The sequence below is a fragment of the Aquarana catesbeiana genome, linkage group LG03 (assembly GCF_042186555.1).
Source record: "Aquarana catesbeiana isolate 2022-GZ linkage group LG03, ASM4218655v1, whole genome shotgun sequence".
In the NCBI taxonomy this organism is placed as follows: Eukaryota; Metazoa; Chordata; class Amphibia; order Anura; family Ranidae; genus Aquarana; species Aquarana catesbeiana.
In genome coordinates, this window is record NC_133326.1 from 406631684 (window position 1) to 406653316 (window position 21633).

General features: G+C 40.6%; 1 protein-coding gene across 1 annotated transcript in view; it reads left to right on the plus strand.

Annotated features, from left to right (window-relative positions):
- Positions 1 to 21633, plus strand: part of RARS1 (arginyl-tRNA synthetase 1) — a 217756-nt gene that overhangs the window by 23914 nt on the left and 172209 nt on the right. The window contains exons 4-5 of the mRNA XM_073620712.1: positions 19028 to 19136; positions 21497 to 21597. Coding sequence (XP_073476813.1) covers positions 19028 to 19136; positions 21497 to 21597 — 210 coding nt within the window. The remainder of the gene's footprint in view (positions 1 to 19027; positions 19137 to 21496; positions 21598 to 21633) is intronic.

Consider the following 21633-nt stretch of genomic DNA (forward strand, 5'->3'; position numbering starts at 1 on the left):
TGTTCTATCAATATTTCGACTTTTCTCTCTTTGTGAGTGCTTCCAGGATATCTACCCTTTGGATATATGCAGTCTTATGGACCCACCTACCCCCACACCGACCTACGGGCCACATTTTGTCAACCCAGTCATCCTAAGACTTCATTCCACTGTTGGCCTAGCTTACACACATTCATTTGCTTACCTTATGGGCACCTGAGAGCCATATTATCCATTTGTTGTTATCGTTGGTACTAGGGTTGTCCCGATATCACTTTTTTAAGACCGAGTACAAGTACTGATACTTTTTTTCAAGTACTCACTGATACCGATTACCGATACTTTTTTTTAATGTCATGTGACAGTGTTTTTTTGGGGATTTGTTTACAATTTTTTTTTTTTTTTTTTTTTTTTACAATGCTTTCTTTTTTTTCTTTTTTTTTTTTAGGGAGGGGGGGGGTGGTGTCTGTGTTTTTTATTTTAATTTTTATTATTTTTTCCAATAATTTTTTTTTTATTATTTATTGTAATACTTTTTTTTTAATCAGCCTTGTTGGGGTGCTTTGTGAGATATCAGGGGTCTTAATAGACCCCTGAAATCTCCCCCTTGAGACAGAGAAAGAGACCGAGGATAGAGATTCCCCAGTTCCTTTCTCGGCAGCCTCAGCTGCACTGAAAATTAATAGAGAGAAGACAGCGGCTCCTCTCCATTCATAAACTGAGACATCGTAATCACAGGAGATTACAATGTTTCAGTTATGTGAATGGACAGAGTCCGTGACCACTGACTCTGTTCATACATCAAAGGAAGGAGGATGACATGGCGAGGGACAGCAGAACGGAGAGGGACAGCAGCAAAACGGCGGGGGACATGGAGGAAGAAAGGAGGGGGACAGCAGAACGGCGGGGGACACGGAGGAAAAAAGGAGGGGGACAGCAGAACGGCGAGGGACATGCAGGAAGAAAGGAGGGGGACAGCAGAACGTAGGGGGCATGGAGGGGGACTGGAGGAGGATGCAGTGACAGTCAGCGGTGATCATGTGTGGGGGGAGTTACAAGCTGAAAGGGGGGGAGAAGCTTGTAACTCCCCCACTCACCGATCACCGCTGACTGTACAGGTATCAGGTGAAGTATCGGGAGCATTTGCCTGAGTACAAGTACTCGGGCAAATGCTTGATATCGGTACCGATACTAGTATCGGGACAACCCTAGTTGGAACAATGACTTCTTATGTTTTTGTACCTACTGCTGTATCTATACTTATTCTATTCAATAAAAAAGATATTAAAAAAAAAAAACAAACAAACTTACCCCAACCGACAGAAAGTATGATAAGCATATTGCCTGTCACCTAACCCCAGCCCGCGGCTTTTTCTATGCAGGTCTGGAAATCATTGTTTAAAATATCAAGCCCAATATCTGATAAATTAATATCGTCCCCCACAGTATAAAACACAATGACCACCCTCCAATTCTAAGTGCCGAAAACTAAACCCAAAAGGATGCTTTAAAAACGTATTGATAGATCTATTTACCCGCTTTCAAATTTTTTTCGAAAGGACGCAAGTAGAAAGAATCAATTCTTCGAAGTCGAGGAATAATTTCAGAAAATACAATTCTTAAATGAGGAAAAGCCAAGCTAATGAGATTAATTGTTTGTTGAATTTCAAAAACTAAATCTAAAGTCTTCATCTGACCTGTCATTACCCCCTATATGAATAAGTAGAATTCCAGGCTGTGGCCAACAGTCAAACAATCTATAAAATACAGACTGTAAGTCATTCCATCGCATACCTCTCCAGCCACTCCAGTATACTTTAAAAGAAGAATCAAGACTCAAGTTAGAAGAAAAGGATCTTACTGACGCTCTGTTCTGAGCCCAATACACAAAGGAGTGGCCGAGAATACAAACAACATTCAAGTGACCTGTTAGAAAACTAAACCAAAGAGTTAGGACGGATATAAAACTTGTAAGAATCAGATCTACATCTACCCAATTTCTTAAAAAAATTTGCATGAAAACCAAGTTTGGCAGCTTCAGTGGCTGCACCTATTCTAAAAGAATGAGAAGTTAAGCGAATATGATTCAAATGTAGATAATCCAAACAGCTGTGAAAAACACGGTTAAACTGGTATCTAGTTAATGGAGAACCATCAACATGAACAAATTATCATTAAAATCAGGTCTTACTAGCAAATATTGTCCTAAAAGCCACATAGGACAAATGTCACAGAAAGGACACCGATTTAAATAAATCCAATGTCCCTTGCCATACCTATCAGTCTTACTGTAAGGAAGAAAAATCCTTATTTAGTTATCCTCAATAATTACATTCTCAATTTTCATCGGAGAGGGCTTACTTTTTGCAGCAGAGACAACCTCCGATATGCGAAAAGCTCCAAAGAAAAGGAAAGAAAAAAAGGATTTAAAAAAAAGATCTTCATAAACAGAAAAACAAACCTTCACAGTAACAGAACACAAACCGATCAATATCAATAGGAGAGCGAAGCGTAGATTTCTTAAACCCTTTTTGATTGCTTGACAGAAAAAAAACTCAAACAATGTGGCAATGAATTTAGTTTTAGAAAAAATGAAATGCCAGCTAACGTTTTGTTCAGATGAGACCACAAATATTGTTTATCCATTAAAGAACTAAGAAATAACAGTATAACTTCTTCAAAAGAAAATTGAACAAAATTATTAGTTTGTAAAAAGGACATCCATAACTTCCAAGAGGAAATATAACTCAACCAAGTAGATATAGCCAACGAGTGTTGAATATGGTCGAAAATTATATTAGATCCCATAAATGACAGGGGCATGGAACACCTTGAAGATCCGCTTCCGTCATCAGATGATAAAAACGATCCATCTGGATTCGAGAAAGCAAGTCTGCCAAACTGTTTTCTCTACCAGGAATCCATTTAGCTTTAATCCAAACATTTAATAACAGACATTTAAAAACCAAATACCTTAATTTATTAACCTGTGGTGATTTGGATGATAGTCAATTAATAGCATAAACCACCCCTTTATTGTCAGTACTGACAAGTAATCTCCTGTTCTGAAAAGAGTGTCCCCATAATTCTATCGCCACAATGATTGGGAATAATTCTAGCAACACTACGTTCTTGCAAAAACCTTGCACAGTCCATTTTGAAGGCCAACAGGAAGCACACCAGTGCGTCATCCAAATAGTGTAAAAACCGACAGATCCGGCTGCATCAGTGAAAAGAGAAAAAGCCTCACTGGAAATAAAGTCAAATTGACAAATGGCTTTACCATTAAAATGTTGTAAAAATTGCAACCAGATCAACATATCAGCTTTAATTTCTCCAGACAAGCGCACATGAGATTGGGATTGAGGAGATGGGATGAGATGGGATTTTTTAACCCTGAAATAACAGAATAAAGACGTCTAGAAAAAATTATAACATCCCAAGCAGAGACTGCATTTCTTCTAAAGTTATTTTTTTACGTCTAATAAATGTAATCAATAACAGAAATTTTATCTAAGTTATCTAAAGGAATTCTGAATTCCACATTTAAAGAATCAATAGTCACACCCAAAAATTCTAAACAAGCAACAGGGCCAACAGTATTTTCTTCAGCTAAAGGAATATTAAAATACCTACAAATACTAAAAAAGGAATTCAATAAATAATTGCATTCTTCCGAATCGTGTTTACCCAAAAACAAAAAATTATCCAAATAATGTATTATTAAATCCGAACCACTTACAGTTTTAACTACCCATTCCAAAAAAGATCGAAAATGCCTCAAAATAATAACAAGCCAAAGAGCACCCCATGGTTAGGCATTTATCAACATAATATACCCCTTGAAAATAAATACCCAATGAGAAAAAGGAATCAGGGTGTATCAGAAGAAGTCTAAAAGCAGATTTAACATCTGCTTTAGCCAATAAAGTACCCTCACCTAACGAACGAAGATGTGAAATTGCAGATTCAAAAGATACATAAGTAACTGAAGACAAAGACGGATCAATTTGATCATTTAAGGAATCACCATAAGGATATGACAAATGATGGATTAGATGAAATGAATGGGGTTCTTTTTTAGGGATAATCCCCAAAGGAGAAATTCTCAAATTAGCAAAAAGAGGCTGCAAAAAAGGCCCGCCATTCTCCCCTTATTAACTTCTTTTAACAATTTATCCCTAACAATAGAAGCTAATGCGGCAACAGAAGGTAAATTACAATCAACTCCATTAAATTTAGGAAGCTGAAAACCGTGCGAAAAACCATCAATTAATAGCAATGCTTGCTGCCGATCAGGGTAAATTAGTAGCCAAGGCAACATGTTTTCCATGTTCACTGATGATCTGGCTTTTACCCATAAAGTCTCTAGGTTGTTGTTGAGAATGTGACAATTTATGAAAACATTTTGCTACAGGGTGAGCACCAGAGCAAAATGCACATTCGTGCTTGTACCTACAGGAATGAAGCCATTTACACTGGCTATCATTATACACTGTTTCAAAAGAATATATTTTGTGCTAACCATATAAAGATCCAAACAGGTGCAGCTGCTCGTGTAAGTCAAAAATACAAAAAAAAAAAACAAAAGAATAATGGAAAATTAAAAGCGCGCCACCAATGAATATATATCGTGATACAATGTATACAACAGCTTTATCCATGTGATTTACCACTATTTTTGTGAAAAAATAAAAAATTGTGATACATTGTTGTACCTAGTGTTTATATATCACAAATAAAGAGCAATTAAGTTACTCTATATACTAGTAACCTAATACCAACATATTTAAATGAAATCCTTTTCAGAATTGTGAAATAATTATGTGCCTTTTAGAACTAGTGTTATTGTGAAAAAAGAGATTATGTTGATCTATGTGCTCAGCAATCTAATTGCTCCCACTTCGCACACCAATTAAATTAATAATTGTTCCTCTGCAAAAAATGTTTTTCTTATAAATATACACCCTTGTGATATATCATAAACAATAAAGTCCATGTGAGGATATCTTGTATTGTGGATCAACCATGAATCTTCCGCTTTGACACACACAGATGATCTTCCCACTTTAGGTAAAGTAAAAATGCTTGCTTACCGAATCTGTTGGATCTCAGATTATAGAGATCTAAAAGGCTTGTTGCATTTGCCTGCCGGCTTCTGTGATCTCCACCTGGGTAACACTCCAGAAAGCTGTCTTCTCTTCCTTCAGTGGAACAGCAAACAAACACTTGTTTAAGGTTCAGGTGTTGATTTCCACAACTGCGGGAGGAGAGATCAATTACCTTCCCTGGATCCTCCACATATCCAGACCCCTCAATGAAGATAAAACGGGGGAGACTCCATAGTGTAGACGTATAAAATTTATTATAAAAAGCCACTTATCACTCCACAGCAATTGCGCACAGCATTAAAAACACAGCATTCCAAGAACTGCAAGCCAAAAAGTCAAATCAAATTGCACAGCAAAATACACCACAAATTGTGCACAGCAAAGGGAACCGGATAAAAAATAGCAATAGCTTACAGACAGCAGAGGGTTGAGCCTTCTTACTGCATGGGGAAAAAATGACATGTCTCCGTTCCCAGTAGAAGCCTGTTGAGGGGAAACGTGCGTCGGATGGAGCAAGTGGCTGTAATGCCATTATGTTTTGTTCATTTTTTTTCCCCATGCAGTAAGAAGGCTCAACCCTCTGCTGCCTGTAAGCTATTGCTATTTTTTATCCGGTTCCTTTTGCTGTGCACAATTTGTGGTGTATTTTGCTGTGCAATTTGATTTGACTTTTTGGCTTGCAGTTCTTGGAATGCTGTGTTTTTAATGCTGTGTGCAATTGCTGTGGAGTGATAAGTGACTTTTTATAATAAATTTTATACATCTACACTATGGAGTCTCCCCCGTTTTGTCTTCATTGAGGGGTCTGGATATGTGGAGGATCCAGGGAAGATAATTGATCTCTCCTCCCGCATTTGTGGAAATCAACACCTGAACCTTAAACAAGTGTTTGTTTGCTGTTCCACTGAAGGAAGAGAGGACAGCTTTCTGGAGTGTTACCCAGGTGGAGATCACAGAAGCCGGCAGGCAAATGCAACAAGCCTTTTAGATCTCTATAATCTGAGATCCAACAGATTCGGTAAGCGAGCATTTTTACTTTACCTAAAGTGGGAAGATCATCTGTGTGTGTCAAAGCGGAAGATTCATGGTTGATCCACAATACAAGATATCCTCACATGGACTTTATTGTTTATGATATATCACAAGGGTGTATATTTATAAGAAAAACATTTTTTGCAGAGGAACAATTATTAATTTAATTGGTGTGTGAAGTGGGAGCATTTAGATTGCTGAGTACATAGATCAACATAATTTCTTTTTTCACAATAACACTATTTCTAAAAGGCACATAATTATTTCACAATTCTGAAAAGGATTTCATTTAAATATGTTGGTATTAGGTTACTAGTATATAGAGTAACTTAGTTGCTCTTTATTTGTGATATATAAACACTAGGTACAACAATGTATCACAATTTTTTATTTATTTTTTCACAAAAATAGTGGTAAATCACGCGGATAAAGCTGTTGTATACATTGTATCACGAGATATATTCATTGGTGGCGTGCTTGTAATTTTCCATTATCATTATACGCGAAACAAATCCCCTTTTTATAAGACATTGGTTGGACAAGGCGGAACAACAGGTCGAGGAGGGAGGAATAAATTCATCCAAAGTCCCACATCCTTTACATTGTAAAACAGGATGAATACTCAATTTATGTCTGAATGCTTAATTATACGTAAACTAGGAATATCCACCAAAGTTACTATAAGCTTCCAGAACAATGTCCATATGTTGGAAAAGTCCTGGACTCTTATTCGGAAACTTCTCGCAAATAACGCTAGAAAAAATTGAAAAAGCCTGAAGCCAATTAAAAATTCACTTGGCAATAGGCTTTTTACGATCATCCTCAAGCCTATCGTCCTTCTTATCCAGTTTGGGCAGGTAGTCTTTTGAAGACGGTAATAAAGTTAACAACTCAATGTATTCACCACTCCAAATCTTTTCTTTGACACCCTTGGGCAAATGAAAACCCAACGGTGAAAGTATACAAGGCATTACTTCTTTACCATATAATTCAGACCTGTTTGAAGAAGCATTTGTAAATGAAACAGTAGAATTAGAACAGTTAAGTAAACTGTGATCCATACCCTTAACAACCACATTAGCAGCATTGATTCAATGCAAAGATTGTTGAGGATTATCAATAGCAGACCATACAGACGCTGCAGGATCAGAAATATCATTACTATGAGAAGCAGTTGAATTGGTGGGCACAGTAATGCTAGCAATAATATTAGTTAAAGAAGAAGACAAATCATTCAATAAATGCAAAGTATGAGACCCACCTTGCATAGGAGATAGAGAAGTCTCAGCCGGAGTAAACTGATGTTGTGTTAATAGAACAGGAATACTCTGAAAAGACGATCCAGGTGCTGCATTTGATAGAACAGAGCCTTCAGGAACACTGCTGGCTGAAGCTGTATGTGAAGATCCGCAGTCAACATCCTTCCTAGCTAGCCTAGAAGAGGCACAGAGTGTCAGTTGATTCCGCACCGACGATGTCTTCCTCACCACAGCTGAGCTGACAGGCACTCGTTTATCTTTGGAGGAGGCCAGCCCAGCTGATCGGTGTGATGTAGTTCTAGGGGACAGACTGTAGCTCCGTCTCTGAAGGCACCTCCTCTTACGGAGACTTCCACTGTTAGTCCCGCCTTTAGAGACTGACGGCTCTTCATTCACAAATACAGGGTCAGCTGGTATGATGTTTTCAAAAAAACAAAATAAACTGGCGCTCAGAGGCAGTGAAGCAATTAAAATAAAAAAATATAATTAAAAAGTCATAAAAAAGTCATGTGCTGAAACAATACCGGTGTAGCATGAGAGGTGTTAATCGACATTGACAGGTGCTGGGAAGCAGTCCATAGTTCAGGGAAAAAAACCATAAGGAATAAACAGTATGTGGAAGACACCGGATATGAAATTTATCTTGTGGGACACTGTATCCAAAGTTCACGAAGGGCAGCTCTTCTCTGGAGTGAAGTCAGTTCAGATCCATCAAAGACAAAAAACAAAAGGAGAGGAGCTGCCGCTAAGTAGGTTGATTTATTAACAATTGACAAATAAAAGTATCCACTTACATGTAAATACGGTATGTGCAGCAAGAGGGTACATTCCAAAGTGGGAAGGTAAGAGGACAATCATCGATTCCCAGGGACGCCCCAAGCCTATGCCGCAATCTGACGGGAAGCCAGGACGGAACACAGTCTGTCTGCGCAGAGGAGCGGAGCAGCAACCCAGGAAGCGGCTGGTGATGTATAGTGGTGGGGAAGAACACAACGCGTTTCCGAGCTTGCGCAAGGTCCGTATGGCACATGCGCGCTCCTTTTTCAAGTGTAAGGTAGGGGAGAAGCAAGGAGCTATTTTATAGCCGGCATCTGCTGACTGAGACACACTCACAGCTGATGGATTAACCAGCGGTGGGTGTAACCTAGACCATAATGTGTAATCAGGAAACTCTAAGTATATAAAAGAAATATGTATGTGACATACAAAAATTGTATTAAAAACTATATGTATGTGTATATATGTTCTCTAAAAATACATGTTATACTAAAAATTCAGATAATTCTATGAAGGAAACCCTAAAGAGGCTACCAAAAACAAAAATTAAAATTATTTAAAATTAGTGACTAAAAACATAATTGTTACCATAAATACACTATTATGATAGTATATTATAGAAAAAGGACGGTAAATGACCAACATAGCAGAATATAAGGATAATAATGAGATAGAATGACAAAATAAGAAAAAAAAACAAAACGCATATGCACGTAATTAAATAAAGGTCAAAAACGCTATACATAATGTGCACAATATACTAGATATCATGCACATAAATGGTATCGCTGGTAGTTAGTACGGGACGTATATGATATGTACTGATTCTGCAGAAAATGCGACGTATGCATGCAACCATAATCGCATGCACACAAGTAGTATCACGAAGGTGCGTAAATAGGGATATTGATAAACATTACTACTTCACCAATTTTAACAGGCAACATAGAAAGAATAAACACTGGAAAAATCATTCAGAGCATTTAGAGGATGGTATTAATTTCAAGTTCCTCCTTGAGTCCATTAGGGGCAAGCGTGTCAAGGGTATAGATCCAGAATGTTTCGCGTTCGCATAATCGCGAAAATCGCTCAGCTTCAGATAGACCCTTAGGTATGGATTCAATGACCCAGACTCGAAGGCCTATTGTGGAGCGAGCATGATACTTTAAAAAATGGCGTGGCACACTATGTTTATCCCAACCTAGTTCCACCAAACGGCGATGCTTGCCAAAACGCTGTCTTAATGGGCAGATGGTCCGGCCTACATATAAGAGCTTGCAGGGGCATATGAGGCAGTACACCACATAATCGCTAGAACAATTGTGGAATTTGTCAAAGGAGAAGAGTCTACCTTTATGGGTAAAACTCTTTTGTCCATGATTGACAAAACCACAAGTCAGGCACAGTGGTTTATTGCACCTGTACATTCCTAGTAGAGGAATAAGGCAGAGAGGATTATCTTTAGTTATGCGTTTTAGCTTGCTGGGTGCTATTTTGTTTTTCAATGTAGGGGCCCTTCTGTAGGTAACCTTAGGTCTTTGGCGCAAGGTAGTATTCAAATGGGGGTCTTGCTTTAAAATGTTCCAATGTTTATGGAGTATATGTTCCATCTTTCTGTATTGATCCTGATTACACATTATGGTCTAAGTTACACCCACCGCTGGTTAATCCATCAGCTGTGAGTGTGTCTCAGTCAGCAGATGCCTGCTATAAATAGCTCCTTGCTTCTCCCCCTACCTTACCCTTGAAAAAGGAGCGCGCATGTGCCGTACGGACCTTGCGCAAGCTCGGAAACGTGTTGTGTTCTTCCCCACCTCTATACATCACCAGCCGCTTCCTGGGTTGCTGCTCCGCTCCTCTGCGCAGACAGACTGTGTTCTGTCCTGGCTTCCCGTCAGATTGCGGCATAGGCTTGGGGCGTCCCTGGGAATCGATGATTGTCCTCTTACCTTCCCTCTTTGGAATGTACCCTCTTGCTGCACATACCGTATTTACATGTAAGTGGATACTTTTATTTGTCAATTGTTAATAAATCAACCTACTTAGCGGCGCTCCTCTCCTTTTGTTTTTTGGTATGATGTTTTCAGCTGTCTCCGGTCCTTGTTCACTGACAGGATGACACTGCACAGGACCCGGAATAGAAAAGACGCCAGCCAGGGAGCCGAAAACTTCCTGCGCCATCATAGTAGAAGGTAAAGAAAGGCAATTCTTTAACCAATCCACATCTTCGGTACCTGCCTTTTCAAGATGTTGTAACATCAGAGCCAAATGAGCAGTCAGAAGCAATGGAAATGGCAGGAGAGCTGTCCTCTTCACTTTCTTCTGTCAACAGTCCATAACCAGTAGCCCCTATTTATAGGGGTATTTTGCAGTATACATGCATTCATTGGTGGGTTAATAGATTTTTAACTGACCTATCCCATATTAAATTTAAAAATTATATAATTTTATTGGATAACTCATGCTAGTCTATGAATTTATCCCATTTTCAAAACTATTGGGATATATTTAAGACAATTACCGTTGCCTCACATCCCATGCGGAAAGGGGGTATATTCTTACACCTTGGGTCTGCCCCTGTAATTCGTTTCACCAACCAGTGCTTAAGTGTAGCAATCTCTACAATTAAGCCCTGATTGGATTTAATGCATTAGGGGAGCGGACCTAAGGTGGAAGGATGTAGCATGTGCTCTCCATTAAGCTTGTTACATTTTTGTGACATCATTGGTGTGCTGCTTATTGTTTGGAATCCAATTATAAAGAGCGGCGGTGGGCTCCTGGGCTTTTGCATTTGGCCAGCCACAGTGAAAAAACAGGAAGGTTGCTTTGGATGCGGATACTGCAAGTTCTCCACACATGCAGCATAGGGAAGGCTGTTGCCTAATGCACAAGCACTGTATAAACAAACGGCAGCAAGGGGGAATTGCGGAGTGATCATGAAGACAGTACACCGATCTCACAACAGGAGGGCAAAAACTTGGATTTAAACAGCACAGCTTAATTGGGAAAGAGATCTGGCTGAGCTCTCAACATAATTACAAGGAACATCTATATTAACTAAATGTAAAAAATGTAAATGTTAACCACAGAATCCTACCTGATACACACTGAGCTTTGCTCTTCACACCAACATTAATCCCTTCATGACCAGGATCGAAACAAACCTTAAAGTGGTTGTAAACCCGTTTTAAAAAATCCAAAAAAAAAACCTAGTATAGCTAGTATGCATAACAGAGGCCGACCTCTCCCCAGGGGGCTTACTTCTGGGTATCGCGGCTCCGGCGCTGTGATTAGCCGGAGCCGTGATGACGTCACTCCCGCACATGCGCGTGGGAGCCGCTGGTAACGGCACAGTACAACTGAAGCAACGGCACCGACGTGCCATTCTTTAACCCAAACCCAATTTTGCAACTTTGACCTGTGTTAGTAAAACTGTACATATCATCGCAACTACTTGGTGTGTCCAGTTGGGTTATACTATTTTTCAGGCTAGATTGGGCTTTCATTTGGTGGTAAAAGGTAATTGATATTTCCTGATTTTGTTTTATTACGAAAAGAAAACTGGCACAAAATAGTAAAAAAAAAACATTGTTCAAACTTTAGCTTTATGTTTTTATGCCTCTACCATAACCCACCATGTTTTTCTTACCTTATCACAGTGACACTAAATATACAGCCCTGGCCAAAAGTTTTGAAAATGACACAAATATTACTTTTCACCAAGTGTTTTTTACTTTGTTACTATGGTATACTGAAGTATAAATACAAGCATTTTGTAAGTGTCAAGGGCTTTTATTGACAATTACATTAAGTTTATGCAAAGAGTCAATATTTGCAGTGCTGACCCTTCTTTTTCAAGACCTCCGCAGTTCGCCCTGGCATGCTGTTAATCAACTTCTGAGCAACATCCTATTTGATTGCAGCCCATTCTTGCATAATCAATGCTTGGAGTTTGTCAGAATTTGTGGGGTTTTTTTATATTTTACCCGCATCTTGAGGATTGACCACAAGTTCACAATGGGATTCAGGTCTGGGGAGTTTCCTGGCCATGGACCCAAAATTTCGATGCTTTGTTCCCCAAGCCACTTAGTTATCACTTTTTCCTTATGGCAAGGTGCTCCATCATGCTGGAAAAGGCATTGTTCGTCACCAAACTGTTCTTGGATGGTTGGGAGAAATTGCTCTCGTAGGATGTTTTTGTACTATTCTTTATTCATGGCTGGCTGTGTTCTTAGTCTAGGTTCACATCTATGCAGTTGATCTGTTTTTACATGCAGTTTTCATGCATTTTGTGTTTTTACCTATTTTTTTTTTTCCCCCTCTTTTTAAACACAGCTGGTTGCTAAGGAGTGGGCCTGGAATCCGGCTGCCTTGTCCTTTTAACAACTGATGAGTCATCAGCTGTCAGCAAAAGAATTGCTGACACAAATATTAGTGAAAAAAAATGGCGTGGCGTGGGGTCCCCCTCCCCAAATCCATACCTAGCCCCCCTATCATAGCAGCCTGGCAGGTCAGGAAAGAGAGGGGACGAGCGAGTGAAACCCCCACACCGTTTTTTTTAACACTTTTTTTTTTTTTTTGTAACATTTAGCTGTCAGCGAGGAACCCCGCTGACAGCTGATGAGCATTGGTTGTTAAGGACGAGGCGGCCCACTCCTTAGCAAGCAGCTATATACAGTGTTTTTAAAGGTAAAAAATGCATCAAAAATGCAACACTTGCATTCTTGGTGCGACTCCATTGAAGCCTATTACACGCATAACACAATCTGCTGCAGGAAAAAAGTCCCGGACCCTTTTAAAAAAAACGCAGCACCGCAAAGCACACAGATGTGAACTACATCCATAGGAAGCCATATTAAATGGACTGTAGTGCGTTTCTGCAAAACACACCAAAAAGAGCGTAGGTGTGAACATAGGGTTAGGCAGATTTGTGAGTGAGCCCACTCCTTTGGCTAAGAAACAACCCCACACATAAATGGTCTCAGGATGCTTTACTGTTGGCATGACACAAGACTGATGGTAGCGCTCACCTTTTTCCTGCTCTGGACAAGGTTTTTTCCGGATCCCCTAAACAATTGGGAAGGGTATTCAGAGAAAATGGCTTTACGCCAGTCCTTAGCAGTCCAACCTTTTGTAGAATATCCATCTGTCCTTGATGTTTTACCTGAAGATAAGTGGCTTCTTTCTGCCCTTCTTGACGCCAGGCCATGCTCCAAAAGTCTTTGCCTCACTGTGCATGCAGATGCACTCACACTTGCCTGCTGCCATTCCTGAGCAAGCGTTGCACTGGTGGTGCCCCAATCTCACAGCTGAATAAACTGTAGGAGATGGTCCTGGCACTTGCTGGACTTTCTTGGGTGCCCTGAAGCCTTCTTCACAACAATTGAACCTCTCTCCTTGAAGTTCTTGATCCAATAAATGGTTGATTTAGGTGCAATTTTAGTAGCAGCAATATCCTTGCCAGTGAATCCCTTTTTTGTGCAAAGCAATGATGACTGCACCTTTTTCCTTGAAGGTAACCATGGTAATAGAGATAGAACAACGATTTCAAGCACCACCCAACTTTTAAAGCTTCAAGTTTGTTGTTGTAACTCAATCATCATTACAGAGTGATTTCAAGCCTTGTTCTCATCAACACTGACACCTGTATTAAGGAGAGGATCACTGACGTTTCAGCTGGTCCTTTTGTGGCAGGGCTGAAATGCAGTGACAATGTTTTTCTTTTTAGATTAAGTTCATTTTCATGGCGAAGAGGAACTTTGCAATCAATTGCAATTCATATGACCACTCTTCATAAAATTCTGGAGTATATGCAAATTGCCATCATAAAAACTGATACAGCAGACTTTGTGAAAATGAATATTTGTGTCATTCTCCAAACTTTTGGCCAGGGCTGTAAAACCTTTTTTGTGTCTTACCTAAAACACCCTGACACTAATGGTCCATACACAGGATCGGATGAAAAATACCACTTTTCTACTCGATCGTACGATAATCAGATCGTTAGTACATAGCTTTCGAGAGCTGATCACGGCAATTCATCTGCTATTTGATCGGACAAGCACGAAAATTTTCCTTGTACGATACCAGATCTTATGATTTTCGTTTAGTCAGTACAGTTGTCGTCCGAAAATGCAATACAAATACATTACAACACATGACATCACTTCCGTATTTTTTTTTTTTTTTGTCTGACGTGCGAGAATTTTCGTGACTTTAGTAACCTATTCAATTTCTACTTGCGACTATTAAGTGAAAGAAGTTGGACGATCTGTCGTCCGATTTTCGGATCGTGTGTACGTACGGGCCATAATACTGCTACCAACTGTCATGTACACTGCCACCAACTGACACTCCCTAAACTAGATAAAACCCTGAACTATTTAAAGTGGGTTCAAACCCTTACATATACCCAGTGAAGTGACTGGCCTCAGGTGATACACAGAGAAGAAACAAATCCTCCTACATAAATTGTATCTGCTTATCTGCAGACTTCTCTTCTCTATAACCATTCAAAGTATTTATATACCTTTTATGTGCTTTCAGAAAGGAGGGGGCAGGGAGCTGAATTTACACTCTTTATAGCTCAGTGAGGACTGGTTGCAAGGGAGGGACACGTTCCCTTTACTTAGGAACAAAGCCGAGGCTGCCAATCACAGGCTGTGTTTTATAGAGCTTCCTCCCCTGTCACCTTTTTACCTCCCTAGATGTCAGGAAAACTTGTCACAAGTGACTCATGCTGATAGCAGAGGAAGCAGGCAGTTGACAGAAATGAAAGTGCTCTGGATAGAGACAAGCACATACCATAGTGGGATATGCTTTGTTCATATTTTATGTCAGAGATTTGCAACCACTTTAATTAGTTCCCTACTTTGTGTGTGTTAGACCCAAAAACATTCCTTCATAGTACACAAGGCATCTCTCCGTCCAGGAGACTGCCTGTACGTTCTCGCCTCTCCTGTATGATCCTGTGCGCACCTCCATGTGAAAGAGAAGCTCCTGATCCTGCTATCGGGAACCAATCAAAATGCATCTTCACTGAATGATCACGGTGAAAACCAATCACAGGGATCATTCTATGTACCCTTTGTTCTGTTCACCTCAGCTCCCCCACAGACAGTGATCTGTATGCGAGAGAGCTGTAGATGTATAGAAGTCAGTGCACAAAACCTTACTTTATGCTCCTCAACCACTAATTAAAGCGGAGTTCCACCCAAAAGTGGAACTTCCGCTCATTTGCCTGCTCCCCCCCCTCCCTGCCACATTTGGCACCTTTTTTTGGGGGGGGGGGGGGGGGGGTATACCTGTCTTTCACAGGTATTCTGATACCGAGTCCGGGCCGTGGCCTTTGACGTCATCGCTGGGGCTCCCTCTTCCTTCCCCTGCTGCCGGGCCAGTAGGAGAGAGGAGTGGAGCCTCACACATGTGCAGTAGGGTTCCCGGCTTGAAGCCGTAAGGGTACACTGCCAGGCTCCCTTACCCGCAGTGACGGCGGCAGCACCCGACAGCTGATGGAAACATCAGCTGTGGTGCCGACATGTAAGTAAGTGTCCTATTATTAAAAGCCAGCAGCTGCAATATGTGTAGCTGCTGGCTTTTAATTTTTGCAGTGGTGGACGGACCTCCGCTTTAACCACTTTTATTCCCCATTTAGCATTTTTTACATTGTTTAGCATATTCAGTTCAGTAGTTGACACTGTATAAGCCCTATTTACATTGTTCATCTCCGTTTGCTTGGGGTTTTTCTTATTAACAGCTTGTTAATTATTTACCCTTTCCTAAAAAAAAAAAAAAAAAAAAAAGTGGCTTTTTAACTTATCCATTTAATTAACTCCTTCTTGCCGTTTCATTAGGACAAAGCAGCTGTACATGGAAGAGCAAGCGTACACCATTTTGGTGGGGAGGAATCTGGAGATGAATGGCTGCCTAGGGGACGATCAACAACACTAACCCAGAGGTTCTCCAGCTCTGTTAGATGATGAAGAACAGACAGTTCAGAGGGCAAGGGACAACAAGCAGACAGTCATTTGGCACCATACCTGCTATCAAGTGTGATAGTGATTCTGGGGATAAGGGGCTCTCAGTTTGAAAAGCTTAGCCTGGCAGCCAGACAGAACAAATGAGTGCAGTACCTTATGTCAGCAGTGACATCGAACCTGAGAATGAGGAACCATCAACACTGTGTAGAAGGGATAACAATGGTCAGTAAGGATGAGCTTAGGCGTGTTTGCAAACAGCACATGCAGAGCCCGCCAGGAAGTCGGTAATGGGAAGCGCTAATCACAAGCTGTGAGACATTTCCTCTAGCCGCGCATCAAGACAATGTCTCACTGCTTGTGATTAGTGCTTAGCAGTGCCGACTTCCTGGCGGGCTCTGCACGTGCTGTTTGCGAACACGCCTAAGCTCATTCTTAATGGTCAGCAGTGTGGCTAGTACCAGCTGATCAGGTCAGGACAGTCAGAACAGAGGTATGCAGCAAAAGACCAGACAACCAAGTGTAGCTTGGAAGGTGGAAGTATCCAAGTACAATTATTAACATGATTATATATAATTATACACATTTTGGATGTCTGTCTGTATAGCTCAAGATCTGGAATTGGTGACCTATGTAGGTTGTTTTTGATGTTCATCCACCTCAGGTTCTGTTTCAAACAACTGTGAAACTGTATATTTAAATGTTGAAAATGGCACTTCAAAATACCAAAAGTACACCTCACGGTTTATTTTCTGCTGTGTGCCCAGCTAGTGATCATATGGGACATACAGTACTGAGCAAAAGTTTTAGGCAAGTGTGAAAAATGCTGTAAATTAAGTATATTTTCAGAAATTGAAATGTGAATAGTTTTTTTTTTTTTTTTTTTTTTTATCAATTAACAAAATGGAAAGTAAATGAACAGAAGAGAAAATTGAATCAATATTTGGTATTGACCACCCTTTTGCCCTCAAAGCACCATCAATCCTTCTAGGTACACTTGCACAAAGGAACTCAGCAGGTAGGTTGTTCCAAACATCCTGGCGAACTAACCACAGATCTTCTGTGGATGTATGCTGCCTCAATTCCTTCTATCTGTTCATGTAATCTCAGGCAGACTTGATGTTGAGATCAGGGCTCTGTTGGACCCAAACCATCACTTCCAGGACTCCTTGTTCTTTACGCTGAATTCGTTCTTAATGACATTGGCTGTGTGCTTGGGGTCATTGTCCTGCTGCAGAATACATTTGGGGCCAATCACACACCTCCCTGATGGTATGGCATGATGGATAAGTAAAAATGTATAGCACATGTGATCTTCTCTGGACTGTTCCTTAATTCTGACATGTCTGATAGCAGAAAGTGAATTCACAATCTGCCTGACTCACTATGATATGCCTATAGAACCTTTTTCTGGTCTCCTTGCCTCTGTTATACCAGACTTTGGATGGCCTTCCTAGTCATAAGGGTTCCAGAAGTGATCCTACCCTTCTGAATTTTCCTTTTTAGAAGATTTGGTCTTACTTGCATCCCTGTGAGATTCAGCTGCTGCACATGGTTTTACTGCACCTTCCCCCTCTTAGTTTAGAGGAATTACAACCTAACTCTCAAACTTGAGAAACCCAATACCTGACAGAGCAGCCAAGCAGATGCGTTTGCACAGACACAGGATGTAACCCGTTATCCCATTTTCATTGGTGGTGTCGATGCTGAGCTAGCATGGTGGACCACTTGAATTTCCATGTTTTAAACCTGTTCACAGTATGAATGAAGACGTCAGTTTACTCCATTATGGATCCCAAAGCCCTCGATGCCTTCATCTGTATCCAAAAATTTCAGGTGGATTCTGCCCAATAGATATTGGCCTGTCTGGCACAAGCAGAAGTTGTGGTCTCGGTGGACATATTTCCATGTCCCTATCCCATGGTCCCTCTGCATCAGTATTATCTATTTTTCACACTGAAGGAGCAGCCAGTTTGTGGCTTTACCTTTCTATTGGGTTGACATCCCCAAGGTTTTTCACCAACGTTTTATTCCATGTCCTAGAGGTGCTGCCTACTTCAACAATCTGATTGTTAAAGCCCTATTGGCCCGGGACCTGCAACACAAATTGAACTGCATTCGCTACAGATCATTGGGTAGCCATTAAATTACCCCAAAATCCTTCCTAGCTCTGACACAATATCTAGAGTGTTTGGGCCTAATCATAAACACCAAGGTGGTAAAATACTTTCTGCCTCTGGAGAAGCTAAAACTGTTAAGACCACATGGTATGGTATCGATGGACAGGGAGTTTGTTTCATATCTCACATCACAACAACTTTTCTGTGGCACCTTTGGCCACCAGTGGTGTTACAAGGATGCGGCTGTCTGCTCCCTCTCTGGATACTCTGTCTTCTTACTGACATTTGTTTGTTGCCTCTCCTGAACTTTTTCAATATTTTGCAGATGTATAGCCACTAGGTGGGCCTGTGTCCTTGAATATGCCTGATATTCATTCTTCTAGAGTTGGAGTGTATGCACAGAGGTTAAAGGGAGTGCTCCTAATCTCAGCTTGTTACCTGTATAGGAGACAACTGGGAGCCAGAAATCTTGCTGATTTGATAGGGGATCAAATACTTATTTCACTCATTAAAATGCAAATCAATTTATAACTTTTTTGAAATGCGTTTTTCTGCTGGATTATTTGTTATTATGTCTCTCACTGTTAAAATAAACCTACCATAAAAATACAAGTAATAGACTGATCATTGGGCAAATGTACAAAATCAGCAGGGGATCAAATCGTTTTTCCCTCACTGTGTGTGTGTGTGTATTCTCATTCTCTCTCTCTCTCTCTTTCTCTCATACATACAGTAATCTTTACTTCTGTATCCTTTTATACATTTTGTTTTAGATTTTGAAAGCAAGAAATCAAAAAGTGAACCCTCGTGAAACAGCAGAAAAAATTGTTAACAACCTTTCTGCCAATGACTTGATTGAGAAGACTGATATAGCTGGTCCAGGTAGGCAAATCGAAAGTAACCATGATTAATATATTTCTGGTAAGCCCATTAGTGAGGACAAACTCATTCCTAATTTTTCTCTGGATTGCTTTCATTTATTGTGCATACATATTGTGACTCAAAATGTGATCCTTCCGAAGGGATTGTGTCAGATGTTTGGTCCGATGCTTCACACTGTGGTTCCGCCTGCTGGCTCGTACACCACAGGACACGGTAATAATATATGGGGCCAGTGGATGGAAGAGTGCAGCGCAGGACCAAGCATCTGACATGCCCAAAAGTCATACGGGTGCACCCGACACATATCAGTAGTTTAACAGAGATGGAGGAATTGCACACATAAACAAAGATATAGGGAGCCAATATAGCCAAATTTGGTCCAGGTAAATTATAATTAAACACCATGAAAAATATAAACAATGAACCCCTACAAAAATCTAAATGCACAAACTGGCATACTGAAAACTGGACATAAATGTCAACCTTTTCTTCAGAATTTACATATACCCCAGCAAAGGATTTGCTAGCTAAATTTCAACTGAAGCGGAAGCATCGTTACCGGGTTCCCTGATTGGCCAAGAGAGCCTCGAAAAGGCTGTATGGCCACTTGAATCACTTCTACATTAAAGAGAATCTCCTCCTAAAAAAATGTTGATACTAGGATGATGCCTGCAGCTTTAACTCAATATAGGATGTCCTACAGGTGAGAAGTGGTCAAGCAACTTGGAGGGAGGTCAAATTGGCTGCAAGCGCTGATCGAATCCTGGTTTTCCTGCTTGACCATTCTACAGAAGATGGTTGTTAGTTCCTTCTGAACTGGCCAACCTTTGGTACGTGTGTTACCCAGCTTAAGGCCTTGAACTCCAAATATACACATTTAAAAGAGAAGTATGGAAATTCATAGTAATAAACGTACATACTCGCCTAGTTTCAAGGTGGAAATGTAGTGCCAAAAAAAAATAAATATTTATACAAATATTATACAAAAAGTCTCTTTCAAATGCATTTGCTTCTTCACCATAACGTGTGTATCAAATGACGATCCATAAAAATTCAATCACCCATTAAAGCTCCAACCAATGCGTTTCATGCAAGTGCACGTCCTCAGGGACCCCTGATTTTGGTGAGTTTTCACTTTGATAGGTGTTTGAAGTTTTATGGATGTTCATTTGATGCATGTTATGGTGAAGAAGGAAATACACTGAAGCTGAATTTGAAAGTGACTTTGTGCACACCATTTGTATAAATATTGATTATTTGGTGCTACATTTTCACGTTGAACATTCTTTTGGGTTTTTTATTTCAATTGTTGATGTTAGTTGCCTAGTTATTGAGATCCCTAGCACTGACTTTTATTACTTTATACTCACCTAGATGGGATGCTGCAACTGTCTCCTACCACCTCTAAGACCGAGAACTGAGCAATCAACACTTGCTCAGTTCTTGGTCTTCAGAGAGCTGGTGACTGTCGATCACCTGCTTTCTGCTCTTCCTCTCCAGTGCTCAGTGGAGAACAGGGCTGTGCAGGGGGGGGGGGGGGGGGGAGGCTGGCTCAGGCTCTCAGCAGCACGCTGAGAGGCTGAGCAAACAGTCGGCCAGGCATCTGGGTGGATCCCGACATTAAAGTTGCGATACCTCCAGAGCCTGGATCGGCTGAGTGACGTCAGCCAACAGCAGATTTTAGCCTGCTGCCGACTGAATATGGGTCAAATGGGTGCATAACTTACTGCACTCCTGTGACCCACAGGAGAAGTAGGGCCAACAGAGCTTTGGCCCTACTTCTCCTTTTAACAAAAGTATAGACTGAGGGCCTGAAGGAAGGGGGACTACTGTCTCGGGTAGTTGTTTGGTTGACCCAGTAGAAATGTTTTATCTTCACTAGGGTCATTAGTCCTAGAGTTGGGGAGAGGGAGGTATATTCTGTACATAAACTTTCCAGCGTGTATTTGAGCTACTTTATTTGGATTTAATCCATTAAAGCTAGGTTCACATTCAAGTGGTTCTGCATGCTGCGTTTGTGTGGGACAGTAACTCATTTATTCGAATAGGCTGCTGTACCTACGTTTCCTACAAGAAAAAGGTCCTTGAATGGGCGCGGACACATGGGAGCAAAAGCACTATGTGTTTTCACATGTGGGAAACCACACTGCATTTTTCAGTATGTGGGGGTGCCATTAAGAGTTAATGGCACCCTTGTGCGTTTTCTTAAAGCAGCGCATTTTTTCGTTTGGCTGCATGCAGGCGCAGGAACGTGTGTGATTTACACGCACTCCCACACCCTCACGTATGCGAACCTAGCCTTAGGGTTTAATTTTTAATTTTTATTCTTTGTTGACATGATTCTTTTTTATTTTTAACAGGATTCATAAATATTCATTTACGAAAAGATTTTGTATCCAAGCAACTTTCCAAATTGCTGGTAAATGGGGTTCAACCGCCTTCAGTTGAAGAAAAGAAAAAGGTAAAATTAAAGTGGAGCTACAGGCTCCTTCAGAAA